This window comes from Drosophila gunungcola (assembly GCF_025200985.1).
Source record: "Drosophila gunungcola strain Sukarami chromosome 3L unlocalized genomic scaffold, Dgunungcola_SK_2 000002F, whole genome shotgun sequence".
In the NCBI taxonomy this organism is placed as follows: Eukaryota; Metazoa; Arthropoda; class Insecta; order Diptera; family Drosophilidae; genus Drosophila; species Drosophila gunungcola.
This window is the reverse complement of record NW_026453178.1, coordinates 464,713-482,177: the sequence shown is the minus strand read 5'-3', so window position 1 is coordinate 482,177 and position 17,465 is coordinate 464,713. Positions and strand designations below refer to the sequence as shown.

Below are 17,465 nucleotides of genomic sequence, written 5' to 3'. Positions count from 1 at the left end.
GGAAATGTATGTTATAATAAATATTTTAATACATTTTTTAGTTTATATTTTAATGTAATGCCTAACAACCGCTAATGTTATTTTTAAGCTTTAATCTTTTCCTGTGTAACAGATGAGCAAGTGTGCTGGAAAAAAAGGGGACTTGGGACAGTTGTTATGTTGTTGGGGCACCAGGACCTCTGCTGAACACCGGGATAAACAAAAGGCAAAGACCGGGCCAAGATAAACAGGCAACTTCTTATGCAGGCACGGCTTACTGTCGCTTTTCATGCGGCTAAACATGCCCGACGGTGCAGTTGAAATTTTATTTATTGCATTAACTCGACTACGGGCCGGCAACGCAGGCGTTTCCTTGGCGGTTGGCTCGGAAAAGGGGGCGGCAGAGCTCCTACCCTAAGGTGGCCGTTGCTCATAATAAACATAATGAAAACGATGCCCATAATGAAGCGCACTAATCGACTGCTGTCGCTTTAAGTTGTTTGCCTCACAAGATGCAAAATTGATTTAAATTTTAAAATTGAAACGTTCGACGGGATGTGGCTGTCATTAAACATATATAGTATGTGTATGAATAAATAAATTTTATAGAAATTAACATATGCGTAAAGTGCTCTCCTCCAGCCACGAAATTGATTGTGTGGAAAATTTAATGGGCGCGACATTTTTCATAGTCTACTTTTGAGTGTTTGCAAATTGCATCGCCCACCGACTGCATAATTGCTAGCATATGTAAAACAACACTCACACAAACACCCGGTGAATTGTGTGTACTATATTTTAATTGTTAACACTCACATTCACTTTGGCTGAGGTTTCTGTTTGAACATCGCAACTCGCAACTCGCTGCTCGCAACTCATTTCAATAATAAAATTGACTTACTGGCGGCATTATGTGCGCCATTTATTTATTACGCGCGTAGAGCGGGTGCCAGGCGGCATTTATTAATATTATTTGAGTGAAAATAATGATGTCGGTGTCCAGTTAAGTGTAAAGCACTTTGTGAATATTATTTTCCAATTAAAAGCTGTCCCAAAAACTCGCCAATCATTCATGGGACGCGTTTATCGCGTCGCATGTGCGATTTGGCGTCTGGTGAAAAATGCGTTTGCCAATCGATGGGATTTTCGGGTGCATTGAACCCCAAAATGCCATAAATTTCCCATGATTTGCGGCCGAGACATAAGGGGAGAAAAGCTGAGATGATTTGTCTTGACACGTGTCACGGATCTGCACAGAGAACTCAATTAGTGGCTGCCACAAATTGGCCTCAGTTGATAGTTACGTTGAGGTTGTTTCTGGCCACATCTATTTCGTTGTCTAAATCTGAGCAGGCGACAACAGAATTGTGACAGCCAAAATATTTCCAAAAATAATATATACAACTGTGGTTAAAGTAATGGACTCGAAGTGGTTGAAATTTTTGGATGACCATAATTAAAATCAAAACTGTTTGGACAGCCTAATACCTACATAAAAATTAAATAGTGTATAAATTAGCATAGTAAATGAATATAATTTTAAAAACCTTCATTCTGTTTAGCTAATTAATTGAATAATCATTGATATTATTAGTGCACAGAAGTCGGTGCTGCGTTCATTTAATTTGAAGTGGCTAATGGTGCTTATTAAGTGTAAAAAATGTGGTGGTTTTTTGCTTTGTTTTTTATCATTAATGACATAACTAGTTTCATTAAAATAATGACCATATAATGATTGCAATTTTTTGTGTTATTTTCTGAAAAAAAATTATAAGGAAATTAATAAGAAGACCATACTTTTCTTGTATAAGCAGCTATAATTAGCTAATGTATTTGTTGATTTGTTTTCTAAACTTTTAAAATACAAGCCTTATATTACATTTAAAAATTTATGCAGTGCCCGCCACTTAAACTAATGTTATAATAAGCTTTGTAAATTCTTAACTAATTTAGCGCAATATAACTTACGAAAAGATTTACAAATTTGTTAGCTATTAAAGAGTTTTTTTTTAAAACTATGATTCAAACATAGTTAATTAAAGCTCTTGTTGATCGTGTTGTTGTGGCTCCATTTCACAGTTCCGTACTTTCCATTTTGGGATTGGCGTTCTTGATGCCCAGACTTTTCAGCTTTCGGAGTCGTTGGATTTGATGACGTAGTTTGTGGCGGAAAACGATCTGATGATTGACCGTCTTCAATTCGTCGACGCTGCAGCCTTTCAAATTCCGCACCGTTTTGGCCAAAAGTGAGTCGGTTATGATGTACTTGGCCTTGGACAACCTCATGTACTCCACTTTTTTCTGCGCCAATTGCTGCCGGTACAGATACAGGTGATAACCCACGCTCGGCGACTTATGTTGCTGCTGCTGATAGCGATGTTGCTGCTGTTGCTGGTTGGTAGTTGCTGCCGGCTTGCTGTCGCCGTCGCTTTCGTTGATAAGTTTCTGGTAGCGAGGCATTTTTGCTGGATGAATGCGGATTTCCGTAATAATTGAAAAATTGTGTTTTAGCTTTTTCAAATTTTTAATTTTGCTGTGTCAAATGTTTTAAACAATCCAAAGTGTTGCTCTTGAAAATATGCAGTTGCGAATAATATATCCGATGTTGCTTGTTCAACGTTTGCAGATCGAATGATGATTCTTTCACCACCCACAATGGTTTTTATACACATTCCCCGCACTACCATCCTTCTGCCAAAATTTACCTGACCCTTTGCCAACCCGACTTTTTTTACCTGCAAGTTACCTGCTGATTTGACTTATGCCCCTCTCGGTTGGCATAATAAAAAACAATTCATTCTTAATCTGCTGCCGGTCATAAAGTTTTAGTATTTTGCAAACACTTTCATTCTTAATCCGTTCCACTAATCCGCCCACGCGGACGCCCCGACAATTTACAACAAAAAATATACATCTCAACTGGCGCGTATAAAAAGATTAAGTGACATTACACAACGTATTTTCCCAAGCAGCTGAAGATATTTGCAAGCGGCTGCCGGATGAACATGCATTTTCCTGACGCGAAAAAGGGTGAACGTGAACCGCGGCGAAGGATAACTGGCGGGATTAGCGAGCGGAGACAGTTGCAGCTGCCTTTCCTTTCAGGATTCATTAATGATCTCTGAGAAATACGGCAGACACCTCGATGATCATTACGGGTACTGAAATCCAGCACTAGGACAAAAGGTTACCTTAATTGGAGCTTTTTAAAGTAAAACAAATTACTTAATTAATAAGAACTTCAAAATGTTTTTTACTTTTGCCAAATCATTGATAAGACATAAAATTTCATAAGACACATGAATTATTCAGTGAACTTTTAATAAAAAACAGTCATAGAATTTTCACTTATAAAATTAATTTCACTACAATTACATTTCAAGTATTTAATTGTTGTTTTTTAAATTTTGTAACATTTTAAATTAAACTAAGTGTAATTAGACTTCAAGAATTTTAATTTATTCGATGTTAATGTTATACGAAAAAGTTTGATCAGCTTGCCAATATGTGGTTTTTAAGTATTCAAATTATATTTATATACGTATTAATATTATAGTTTTACTTCTACTTTTGGTATATTTTTTAAAATATAGTTTTGCACGGCAGGATTTTACTAATATTTTTCCATATCCTATAAGCCCTTAAGCACCCTAATTTTTTCAGCTACTCCCCCGCTTACATTATGCATTATTTGTGTAGAGAGAATGACTCTGCCACTTGAAAATTGCTGAGATCAAGTTTCATAACTGCCTTGTCAGTGGAGGGCATTAATAGTAGAACATGCAAAGTGCACTCAGGAGAAAATGGAATGGAAAATGTCGCCTAGATTTCAGGGCAGCTTTTTCATATTTTCACATTTTTTGCCTTTGCATAAACCATCATGTCAAATGCCTGATCAAATAACACAAAGTTTAACCTACTTCATTCTGCGCTAAAATAAATACGCGGCAACAAAAATAAAAGTCGAGCCAGTTGAAGGAAGGCGGGAAAATTCGGGGTGAAGATGAAGGGAAGAAAGTGATAGACCTCTGGCAAAATTATGGCAACTTTTTCCGTTTTTTTTTTCTTTTTTTTTTTTTTAAACGTAACGAGACGAAACGAAACTTTTCAAAGTTGAATGTTGAAATAAGCAATTTTCGCGTTCAACTATATAACATACATATATAGGGCGGGTGCCAGACTAGACAAGAAGGGGCTGGAAAAAAATAAAAAAAGATTGAAAAGTAATTGCATTCAAGAGCTTGTAGTTAAAAATTTATGGACATAGTGCGCAAGAATCTCGGTAAAAGGGCAAAAGCGGAACGGACTGGAGCGGAGCGAATGAAAAAATAAAGCTGATGCTTCTCATGTTTTTGCTTTTGCTATTGCTTTTGCTTTTGGCTGCTGGGAAATATTGAAAATGTAATTCCAACTGTTGTCTGCCCTGCGATGGTAATTGCAAAGACCGGCAGCTCGAACGGCGGTATTACCAGCAGCGAAAGCAGCAGCAGTTCGAAATAAAAGCAAGTTAAATTGAAAATGAAATGCAATCTGCTTGAGCTCTTTTGCGCACTTCCTTGGACGCTTGGATAATGTATCTTCATCTGCTGGATGCATCTCCATTTCGCAGCTGCATTATTAACGAAAGGTGTGAACATTTTAGCCGTGTAATTGACACAGCAACTGCTTCTTTTCCTCTCTTTGCTTTGCTAATAAAGAAAGGAAAGGGGATTGGGTTCTTAATGAACGGTAATAAATAAAAAGAAAAGTTACCAGGAAGTACAGTTTTTTGTTCATTTTGCATATTTAAACAGAATTGTAGAGCCCGTTAAATAATTTTTATTCGCAGAAATTTAAAGTTACAAGAATTAAGAAAAATAAACTAAATTATGATGGAATATTTTTTTCTTAGTTTTTTTAAAAAGACCACAAGATATTTTTTAGTTGTTATATTTAAAAATATATATTTTTATATTATTTCCCCTTTTTTTCATACATCAGAAAACATGGCACACAACATTTTGTTACAGCTTTAAGTTGTTCAGATTCCAATTATCGCATTTTAAGTAAATGTTTACCCATCCACTTCAAACATGGATTCGTACTTATTTCTTGCCGTGCAATTTGCAGGCAATTTTTGGCCAATTTATGATGGGCAAACATTCAATGCCCACTTTCTGGCCTCGTTTAATGGCTTATTTTCCAGGGATATTTGTACAAATTTTCCTCTCCATCTGGCTGCCCATATCGTATGCACAAGTGAGCTGCCTTTACTCCTCCGGCTTTGGCGGAGGAGTAAATGCGGAGGAGGCTTAGCTGAGTGCACAATGAAATTGAAACATATTAAGGTGAGCTCTGGTCCACAAACTGGCAGGAACTGGGATTGCCGGTGAGTTGGGGCCAAAGGCACATTGAATTGAATGTTGCACATATCATACAGAGTGCTTAAAGCCCTACTCAACCCTCGACTGCCTTGGATTTGTGTCACAACATTTGGAGGCACAAATGCCGGACTCTCGACACCTATCGCCTAATCAAAATGTCATAAATCAGTTGACGGGGGTACGTTTGATTTGACAGCAGTCGGAGTGCCAGCTATGCGTTAATTTGCCAGCCCTAGCACTGCTGCTGGCTCTCGGTATAAATCAAATCAAATGACAATTAAACCGCCATTCAAAGTCAAATGCGGCATTCGAATGCAAGGCACATGCGAAAAATGCAGCTGGCGAATTTTTCGGATTAAAAATGGGACGCGGGAGTGGCTTAGTGGTGGCAATTAATTAAGGCAAACCTCGGCGACATCGCTCAAAAGTATGCAACACACGAACCGCAAAGGCAATGAAATATTGCAATCACTAAAAGAATGAAAAGCCACCAAACACCAAGAGGAGGATGGAGGGGGACAGGGAACGGCGTTTGCTTGGTTAGTCGGAAAAGCCAGAGAAGCTTGCAGCGCTAGAGTTTCCTTCTCGGGCTGCGACTTCTTCTCCAGCATCGTCGTCTTGCTTGGCTGCCTGACGCCCGCTTGCCAAAATTAGTTTCTGTGTCAAAAGTTTGAAATGAGCAAGCTCCTCTTGGCTGCCGATACACGGATAAAAATTAAATTATTACTACAATACTTTCTGGCTATCTTTCCAATTGATTTTATTTCTTTTAATGTTTTAAATTACAATTTTTAATTTTAAGAAACGTAAGTTTACTAACAAGCCAATGGATTATGATGAATTCTGTTATCATATGTTATGGGTGCTGTTCAAAGTTGTTTAAATATAACTTGTTTAAAAGACTAATCTAATGTATCTAAGATATCATAAATCTGTTTTCAAAAAATATTTAATTAAAAATCTATTGGAAAATAAATATTAATAAATGAGCAAAAAGTCATTAAAAACTAAGGTAATAGTTTGTTGTCACTAGTTTTGTGCTCTTCAAACATTGTTTAATATTTTCTTTATCTGTGAATTAGTTACATAACTAAATATCAAGAATATTAAATAAAGCGATTTAATAACATAAGAATTGCTTTTTTTTTGTAATTTCACCTTGAATAACTCAATATAATATATTAAAAACTTTTTTATTATATGTTTTTTTAATGGATATCTCAATTATTAGGTATATTTAATTACACATTTATATGACCGTTTTGTTTGTTAATAAAAAAAAACAATCTTAATATTATAAAATCGATTATAATCTTCAAAGAAATACCAGTTTTATATGCCGGTTTAAAGTGAGTGCCAGTTTTTTTCGTGTGCCAGCCAACACCCAGTAAAAACTAACCAACGGAAGCCAAAGGAAAAACTACTCATCAGAGGGTGAGAGGACAAAGTTTGCGCTGCGCTGATGTAGTTAAGAATTGGCAGCAAATGCTGCTTAATTTCAAAAGAAACTTTACGTATTTGTCATGCGGCGCACATTCATTGCGGTGTTCATTTGAGCGCTCATTCAGGCAGGGCGAAAAAGCCCTGGTCCAGAAACCAAAACTCGAACCCGCAGACGTTGACAAACGTTGCCTTGGTCACTGTACGAGCTCGGGAAAAATATTGGATATGGAGATGGAGATGACGATGATGTTTCTGCATCGGACACTCGTTTAATAATTCATCAGAATCTGAATGAGAATCACAGTCAAAGGGAGTGCATATTCGAGAAGTGTGAGTCGGTGGAATATTCGCGTTAATTTGCGGTCGCCGAGCAGCGACTGTGGTCGACCTCTTCGCACTCTTCCACGGGCACTTGTGCGCCTCATTTCCTGTGGCCTGACTGCCATTTGACTTGCAGTTTCCGTTTCCGTTTCAATGACGCTTTGATTGGCCTTGCGGTATCCCTTCCCTTGCCTTCCCCGCAAAAGTTTTGAGTATTAAGCAATGATTATTTGTGTGTGGGCAAAGCGTTTCTTCGCTGACCGCATCGCAAACTTTCGAGGCTGCCGCTACGCACTTCAAATACGCGTTGAGTTTGGTCAAGAGCAGTGGAATTCTTTCGGTCACAGTTAATGAGCGATGCTGATCTCCTGCTGGCACTGAGTTTAATTAAAGCAAGACAAGGCTATCAGCAGACTCTACCAGTTTTCATTTCAATAACACAAGCATTCAACAGATAAAAATAATTCTAGCCTTCTAAATATATTTTATAAGAGTTGTCATTTTTGATACACAAATTTTTACATTTTATATCCCTTATAAGTGAGATAATAAAACAATAATAATTAAAGTATCTTTAAAATGTTGTCTGAATTTTAATTTTCAATTTAACATCTTATATAAATGCATATAAGATGTATAAAATCATATTGTATTTTATTAGCTTAAGTAAAATTAATAATAAAATATTTTACTTTCAAAAACTAAAAGAATAATTATCAGATCTTTAAGAATTTGTTTGAATTTGAAAAAGATATATTGTACACAAAATTAATTTTAAATAGAAAATTCTGAATTTTCTTTTTGGTTATTGGAAATTTATCGTTTTGCGAAAAGCTTAGAACAAATGGCAAAAACTAAAACAATTTTTAAGAAACACGAAGATTTTTGAAAAGTATTTCAAAGTTCATTTGGTAAAATATGACTCGTTGAAAAGTTAACAATAGCAAAAATATGCAGTCGAAGGTCGCTGCTAAACTAGTTCGCTGAGCAACTATTGAATACAGTTTGACTCTCAAACGGAAGGAATAAATAAATATTTGATTGCAAATCCAAATCTGTTTGAGTGCGGCACACAAAATAGCCAAATAACGAATGAGTCTCTTAAAAGAGCAAATACAACAAAACAGATTAAATTTGACTTGTTAAGCCATGCAAATACGTGGAGCATATTGAGATATTCGTACGCTATACATTATACTTCATACTTTATCTCACCTGCTTAATCTCAGTGTCTTGGCCGTTTTGTTCAATGGTTTTCGTTGGTTTTGCTGCCTTTTTGTTATTGTCTGCAAGTAAACATAAATAAATTGTTATCTTATTAATGCTGAGTGGTCGGCAGTCAGTGTATGCGATATTTGAATTTTTGGCATCGCCCATGCACCATGCACACACAACAATTGCCAATTGCAATCTTTACGTTTAATTTAGCCGCTGAAAGTTGCGCGCAATTAAGCAGCCATGCAAGGCCTGAATTTATTTAATTTAATTTTATTGTATTTTATTTCTATTTGTATTGGCGGCTGAATTTGCATTGGCCGCCGCTCTGCAGATAAACAAACACGACGCTTCGTGCCTATCGGATCGGTTGGTGGAAATTCCGGACCCCCATGCTGGAAAACTTCATTATCGTATTACTATAGTATAGTATTGCTCTGTGCGGGTGCGTGGGCGTGGGCGTTGATTTCTTTGGCCGTAAACATTTCCGGGGCCGAGGTGGGATGCAGTCGTGTGTGAAAATGATTTTAAAATTGGCGCTGAATTGTGCAAATGCAAAGACAATCAAAAGGCAATGGGCGTTGATGATAATGGCGGAAAACAAAGCAAAAGGCGAGTAATTCGTGGGGGTAAAGTGAAATTTTGACAGCTTTTAATTGTGCAGCGATGCGAGCATTGCGGCTGAATATATATTTGTCCGATATGTATATACATTTAACTGACTTTGGCCCTTTTGCGCCAGCACGCAATTATCAAAACGCATCACGCGTCAGGACCAGGCCCAAATGATAAACTGCAGGTGAAAGGGGTTTGGGGAAAGGGGAAAAGGGGCGGTGAAAGGGAAAGAAAAGGGGGCGGGGCTCCAGATGGCCAACTGTCAGCTTAACGCCTCAACGAGCAAAGTAAAGGCAAAATTGCATTTGCCTTGGAGGCCGCCGCAATTAACGCGGCATCATTTCTATCCATCTTGATGATATTTCAACTTGACTTGAATTGGTCGCATGTTAACCCTTGCATTTTGTTTGGTCCTCTAACGGTACACCTTTTAGCAGCTTTACATTTTATTTTTAATTAATGAGAAAATTGTATTAAAATTATAGAAATAATTTTTACTGCTTTATTTTGATTAAGAAAAAATATAGAAATTCAATTAAAAGCAAAAAATGTATATATAATTGTGTGAGTTATTTTAGGGAATTATTTAAGGCTTCTTCCTAAGCAAGAAATGTAAGATAATTTAGTTTATAAGCTTGTCTAAGAGAAAAATTACGTTAGATTATATCAAACTTATCGGCTTCAGTAAATTCTAAATTCTAAAAAGGTAATAAAATCAGGTGCGGTATAGAAATCTCATCCAACCTAATTTCAAAAAAAAGAAAGAGAAACTTTTTCAATTTTGGCAAAACGATATAAAATCAAACAAATAGTAGGCTTTAATAAATAACAACTTATTTATAATACGATTTTTCGATTTATAAATATTTAAATCAACCTTCGAAGATTCTGACTTGCCCCAGTATTTATGGGCTTTTCAACAAACATAACTAATTTAGCGGGTAAAATTATAAAACCGCTGCTAACTCACAGGGTTAAATGCTGTTTGGCTTGAGACCTGAGTTTACGACTGTTCCGTGCGAATCATCATTAATAGTCCAAAGTGAGAGTTTTCTAGCGCTGCCGCCGCTCCTTGGAACTAATGGCAAAATGAGTGCGCACTTTAGGCCACCACATCTCAGTCGGGAAAACGACGAGGAGCAGTGGCAGTCATCATCAGTTGTGAACCGAGGTGAGCCCAAGGCCTCGCAGCTATTTATAACGCTTTTCACTCTCGCCAAGACACACACACGCACACGGCTTAATTAAAAACTGTTGAGCTTTTGCCTGGCATTGGCATTATGCAAATGCTCCGCACTGTACCACATCCGAATCCCCATCCTGCCGCCTTTCAATTGCACTGCACGGTTAACGAAGCATAAATCTCTCTGATAAGCTACAATCAAATGCAATCAAACTAAATTCAATTTAATGGGACTCCGACTTTCGGAGGACTAGGAACCAGGAACTAAAGACTGAACACTGAAGAGTGAAGACTAAAGAGCAGCCGCCGAGCCAGAAATCTGGCTGCATATCGAGTGAAATCAGCTGGAAGGGAGCGGAGCAGCCGGTGACTAAATACAAATTACAAGCCCAAACTCGGGTTCAATCTCTATCCGAATCTCGTTCGAAATCTCAGTCTCTCCTCCGCTTCAAGGTGGCCAAATATTGGCCCAAATTGATTAGATACGCCTGGTGAATTCCAAACTGGAGCCGGATATAAAAGTCGGATTAAGTGCAGTGGATAAACGATTATAATACAAGCAGCCCTGTACTTTTTTTGTATTTTAAAAAGGTATAACAGCATTGTTTTCATTCTAAAGTGATATTAACTAAATAAATAATTAGTAATTTGAAAGCATAATATATAATCCGGACTGGTTTAAATAAAACCGTGTTGTTCTGTACAAATGTAATGTAAGAATAATAATTTGAAATTAAAAAAATTTTATTGATTTGAAACTTAAAATTGTTTACCTAAGTATGATGTTTTTGAGTTATTGAACCAATTTGTATAAACAACCACTGTAACCTTCAATTTAAGACATATCTACCTGATATCTACCGCAACAGCTGTGAAAAGCGTGGCCAAAAACTCAGGTGAATCTGAATTTGGGGTTCGCTTAGAGCCAGTCCAGGCTGGTGCATAATCGTCTCCTTTCAGCGGGATATATAAATATTTATAAACACGTCAAGACTCCATGCATGCTGGGTTACCAAATGTTGGATTTCAGTTTTCTCCCCCCACATTTTCCCGGGAAAGCGGCAAAGTGAGCTGCAGCCAGTGGGAGATGCGTGGAAAGCGAGCGAATTGCGATGCGGAAAGTGCAACGCCAGAGACAGCTCCGCTTGTTGCAGTTAAAGGGGCAGCCCCTTTTCCTCACTAAGCCCCTTCGATTTTCCCCCTCGCTAACGAACTCCCCCACTTCACTGGCAATTCAAGCGTTGCGAAAACGTTTCTGCCCCAGCAGCCGTAGCCTCTGCTTTTTGCCCTCTGTCTAGTCTATCTCTATCGCCCCTTCAGTGCACTCTTGGCCCATTTCCCCAGCTCCCTTTACTAGCCCCTTTTCTCGCCCCTGCCCCAGCCCCTGCCCCAGCCCTGCCCCTGCCCTGCCCTGCCCCTGCCCCGATTTTATTGGCATCGAAGGCTTGCCGACAGGCAGCGACCGCAGAACTGAGCCTCTGATATACACTCGGAAAAATGGGGTTCTTGTAATCTAAGATCCTTTAAATTTTATCATATTTCTACAGCAAAAAAAAAAAATAAAATGAAATTTTTTTAATAAGTGTGTCTTGAAAATAAACTGCATACTGTGTATTATAAAGTATAAATATTAATTTAATTCATTGCTAAGTTATATAACCACTATACATTTTAATTTCATTTCTATTTCAAAACTGTAGTCTAAGGCCTTATTTTAAAGCCACCTAAGCTTTATTTTAATACTTTCATGGTATTAATCTAATAAACATTTTATTGATACATTTTTTATACCCGATAGTTTAAAATTCATTCAATTAGTTTCAATGACAATTTTTCATTTCTCAAAACTCAACTTCATTTTTAAGAACAAACAAACAAATTGTTCCTGTTTGAGTGCTCAGTATATGTATGTCATCATCGCTTGCTAAACTCGAGGTTAAAATTTTTTGTTAACAAAGCGTTGTTAATTAGCTTTCATCACATTTGCATTTAGTGAAAATTCGTCATCAGTTAAGTAAATAAACTGAATATTATTCTGGAGAAAAAAGTATGAATTATAATATATATATATATATATATTAGTAATAATATTACTGCAAAACAACAATCAAAAAATTTTTATGGATTTTAAGCGGCTTAATTAACTTTGTAAGTAATTTAGAAATTTGATTGTTAACTTCATCAATTTTTTGTGTAATCTTACTTTAAAACTTGGCTTATAAATGATTTTTTAACTATTTACATATTCTTAGATTTTGAATTTAATTTTTATTGATTTTTCTCAGTGCTTTTGAAGCGTTTCCCCGTCATCGCTTTTTTCAGCTGCCTGGTGGATGCCTTTCGCCTTTGCCATTGCCTTCGCCTTGCACACAACTCGCCGAATCTCTGTTTGTCTGTGTGTTTGAGTGAGTGTTTGCTTAACATTGTTCGATATTTGGTTCGGCGGTTTTCCCCTGCTTTCCCACATTTCCACCGCTTTTCATCCCATCTTCCACGACGGCTTCTTGGCTTCTGTTCATTTCTTGACTTGGATGTTTATCTTCAATGATTTGCGATTTTCCGGCAATTTACGCAAAAATATGTGACGAAATTTCAGCACACCCCATTCAGTGTGTGTGTGTGTGTGCTTGTGTGTCTAGTGAACTGCAACAGTTTCGTGTTTTTATTTCATTTTAAAAATATCTATCTTTCCGCCAGTTCCCCCAGCAATCTTTATGCGTTGCGCGCGTGATGTCACAGCCCCGAAAAATTTGCAGAGGAAATTAGCGTGCAAAAATGTTGATGGCAAATATTTGCCAGTGGGAGGGGGGTCTTGAAAAACACAAACTCCCACGCTCTTCCATTTGCTTAACGAATTTGGTAGATTGTCTCTGGCAGTCAGCTGCAGTTAATTGAATTCGAAAGGTGAAAGGAAAACAGTCGGGGACGAATTGAAATTGGGATCGGTATGGCATGGTATCGTATCGTATCGGTTGGGATGAGATCTGAGCGGATGGAAGTCGGCGATAACAATGAAATACTTCGTTGGCTGATTTATCGACCTGAAACAGCCATCGATTGTCGGCTAAAAAGGGCCGAGATTTGATTAGCCAAAAGTAAAGTGTGCACTTTTTTTAATGCGGAAACGGGAAAAGGTGAGAGGAAATTAAATTGTCGAGCCCAGGGTGAATCACATAAAATATATTTCGCTTAAAATGACAAACAAAAATTAACTTAACAACTTTTATTGCTTCCTCGTTTTTTGCCTTTCCATTTCTTTCGATTTTATCTGTAAACAATAATATTTGCCTTTTGAGTCAATGTGGGGAATGCTTGGCAAATATGCATAAAAATTGTTCAAATAAAATGTTTAATTTAATGCCTTGTGAAATGCTTGCAGCATCAGCATCGGCCTCATCATTATTATTATAATCATCGTTATCTCCGAGATAATTGTCGCCATTGTCGGCAGCGTAATGATCATGTGTTGATTTGATAATTAAAAGCAAACATTAAGCGACATCGTACCAGCAGCAACAATAAGCCTACACAAATACTAAACGCACCATAAAGTGCTCTCAAAAAGAAGAAAAACAAAGGCAGGCGCAGGCGATTTACTTAAATGCCTGCAGGACTGTCTGCCTCGGAAGAAAGAGCCCCTGCTGACCAATAGAGCCAGAGTTTACTACTTCTCCTGCTACCTTCGCACTTGGCAAAATAATAGTTAATTTTTGCTTCCCTTTTATGGACACTTTGGTTATAAGGTTAATAAAATTTAAGTTTATTTACATATTTAAAAACCATTTTAAGCCAATGGGAAATATCTAAGTTAAAAGGCTGTTTAATGTCTTAAGATTATTAGGCTGTAAAAATAGGTAACAGTGTTATCAATTTTTAAGAACGGTTTAGCATTCCTTTTAAGAAATCCAAATAAATATATATAATAAAAACTTCTATACATTATTTGTTTATAATTTTTTTTAAATACTTTAGAATTGTTAATTTTTCCTTTTGAGAAATCCGAAAAAAATAATGAACAATTTAGTGCCTCATATTTTGACAGGTCTGCTATAGAGTATATTTATTTATTTAAGAAAAATGTTATACAAATAGCTAGCTTAGATATTTAGTTAAAAAAGCTTTTTTTTTTGAAAATAACTTTATTAAATCTTAGGCATTAAGCTGCATAAACATTTTCTGTAGAATACATTTATTTATTTATTTCTGCATAGTGGTACGTATTAACTGGCAGGTATTTACATTTTTTGAATTACATTTGAACAACCACGGATCCTATAGTACGTAACATATTTGCATGCCGATTTCACATGCCAATTTCGTTGAGTGTACTTAATCTCCCACCATTTTAGTCCACTAACTCCAGCTACTATATCCGTCTAGTGGGTAACAGTGGCAGTCAGGGACTGTCTCGATGTCTAACTGTGGCAGCGATAACAACTTTCGTGCGTGGCCAAAAGATTGAGATTCGGAGGGGGGGTGAAGGGGGCTCAAATAGGAGCAGAAATGGGGGTTAAGTGACAGATACAGAAGGGGGATACAGCAGTAGACTTTGACCCCCTCCCCTCCTGTCCCCACACACATGAGGTTTCCAGGAATGGAACACGTTTCATTTCGTGGCGACAAGGTTTTTGCTCCGTTGATGAACTCGCTCCTCCACTTGGCCCCACTACACCCCCTTCCCCCTCATCATCACCATTTCTGCCGCCGGCGGCCAACGCATTTTTCATTAACACGCCGGCGAAAAGTAGTTGATCCGCTTTTGGCCGTTACACTTACATCTGTGTATATGCGATACATCTTATGGTATCTGTATCTGACAAGCTCAAGCCCAAAAACCAGACCTTGTGCCACTTTACGATGTGTGTAAGCCCGAGAATATACATTTATGTATATATACACATATATATATATTCAAGCAACTGGCAAATTGATTAACGCTAATCGACGCCATTTTCGTGCAAGTAGCGGTCACTGAGCGTTACCTGAGCAGGCTTAAATTTTTGTGTTTATTTTGTTTTGTTTTGTTTTTGACAACTTTTTCGTTCATTGGCTTGAAAAAGCTGGATTATGTTGATGACAAGGGGCGGGGGCATGTGGAGAGATTTCGGGGAGCGGTCGAGCAACTGTAAATTGCAGCGGCGACAACTCACAAAAATCTCGTTTGCCTAATAGCCGAGTTCAAGTTGAATGGCTCAATTTCTCAATCTATCAATTGACGACGACGACGACGAGTCGACGTCGAATCAACGTCATCATTGATTTTTTAATTAACAGTCAGATAAATTGACTCAAAAAAAAAACCCAAATTGAGTGGCATTTCGAACAGTAAACACACGGCTTTGGGCAACAATGCAGTCGCTCCAAAAATAGATGGGCAGCTCAGTGGGGAACCCTCATAAAGTACTGTAACTTACGGTCCACAGCAAAACTGGTTTCAAATCATACAAGAACAAAATCATTTCGACTAAACTCAAACAATCTGTGTAATTAATCAAATGATCTTGGTTTTCGTTTATATATCCCAGATATAAATACTTGAAATTCCCGTTTGGCGTTTATTTAGAATCTCCCTTTAGAATCTATGTCGCGTACAGTGGTAGCCAGAAAAACGCCCAAAACAAATCCCACATAAAGACAAAATAAATCTCTCATTCCTCACTTAAATTCACATAAATGTTTTTCGGCTACCGAAACACTTAAAGTCGCTCATTCCAAAGTGAGAACATTTAGAAGGCCGAACCACAAAATAGAAAAAAAAATAAAGAAATCCAGAATAAAATGAGGCAAAGTTCATGAACTCAAGCAGGCGAAGATTTTCTCACACAGAGCCATGGAAACGGCGTCAATTACACGGCAATGGCTGGAGTTGGCTGGCGATGGATGAAGATGGTCGAGGATGGGAACGGGAATGGGATTGGGACAGAAGATGGCCACGGCTACTTAGGAGCCTGGGAGCAGCTTAACTTTTAACCGCAATGGCTGCGCCAGAAGTCGACATCGATGCGCCCCGGCCACTTGAGTTGGCTACGGCCAAGTAATTAAAACGAGTCGAGAAAAATCAGCCCAAAGAAAATGGGCATGCTGCGCCACGTAACTGAAACTTAACTTTACTTTACTTCACAATTCACTTCACAGTCAAAGCGGCGGCATTGCGCTCGGACATTGCTCATTTCGTCGTTTCGTAATTAATTAGTCTTAAAAGTTAAATAGCCCAAATGATTTTGGACAGGCTACAAAGGCGCTGGCTAATAGAAAACGTTGCCAGGAATGCGCCAAAACGAGCTGGGGGCGAAAAAGGAAAGGCAATGAAGATCCAGCTAAGAATTTTCAGTTCAGTTCGGTTCCGTTCGGTTCGGTTCAGTTCAGCAAATGAAGATAAGATATCGTCTTTGACAGGAACGCGACAGCAAGCTGGGATGGGGATGGGGATGGGGCAAAGCCAGCCAGGGCACTGCATATTTGTGTAAATTTAGTTCTATACACATAGGAACACAGAAAAAAAACAGTTCAATAATGATTTAACTGTTTACAGAATTTATTTTCAAAAATATCTGATCATTTTTGTTGGTGACAGAAACAATTTTAATTTTAATTTAATTGTTTACAAAACTTAGCAATTTTTAAAAATATCTGATCATTTTTGTTAGTGAAATAATTATTCTTGCTTATAAATAAATAAAAATAAATAATTAAATTAATAATAATAAATAATTAAATCAATCATGCAAGAAAGCAGATCTATAATGACTTAAATTTTTACAGAACTTAGCAATTTCAAATAATATCTAATCATTTTTATTAATGACAGCAATATGCAGCAAAACATTTTTTTTCTCAATTTTCAATTTGAGAATATCTTCTGAAAAATACTTTGAATATTATTTTTTATATGACAATGTATTTAAAAAGTTAAATTAAGAAACAAGTAATTGTTGTAACTTTTAAAGTATTAAAAATTATTTATAAGTACTAAAGTGCCTAATTTCGAAGTCAGCTGTAATACTTTTCTTTTAAAAGAACAACTGACATATTGTTTTAGCAGTGCACGTAGGGACTGTGCCAATAGCAAGAGCCAGTTGGCTGCTGTCAGTTTGTGTACGCATTGAATTGCAGGAAGAATTTATCTAACGCCGGCAGCGGCTGTTGAGAGTGAGCTGGTGAGCTGGTGAGCGTGTGCCCGAGTATCTGGCGGATACGTGTGAATGCTGCAGTTCCCCCTACTCCTACCCCTCCCCTTTCCGTGCCCCTTCCCCTCTGCCATATTGATTGAGACAGAATTTATTGGCCAAGCTAGTGCCCTGGCTTCGGGTTCGACTTCGGTCCATGTCCATATCCATGTGTGTGCT

At 37.5% G+C, this 17,465-nt stretch overlaps 2 protein-coding genes across 2 annotated transcripts in view; both read right to left on the bottom strand.

Moving 5' to 3' along the window:
- The window catches only part of LOC128257281 (serine-rich adhesin for platelets), a 122,039-nt gene that overhangs the window by 41,924 nt on the left and 62,650 nt on the right, over nt 1-17,465 (bottom strand). The window contains 1 exon segment of the mRNA XM_052988234.1: nt 8,322-8,392. The gene's annotated coding sequence lies outside the window, so the exon portion shown is untranslated.
- Nucleotides 1,784-2,647, bottom strand: LOC128257291 (uncharacterized). The gene has a single exon (XM_052988245.1). The coding sequence runs from the start codon at nt 2,437-2,439 to the stop codon at nt 2,053-2,055; it is 387 nt and encodes a 128-aa protein (XP_052844205.1). The 5' UTR covers nt 2,440-2,647; the 3' UTR covers nt 1,784-2,052.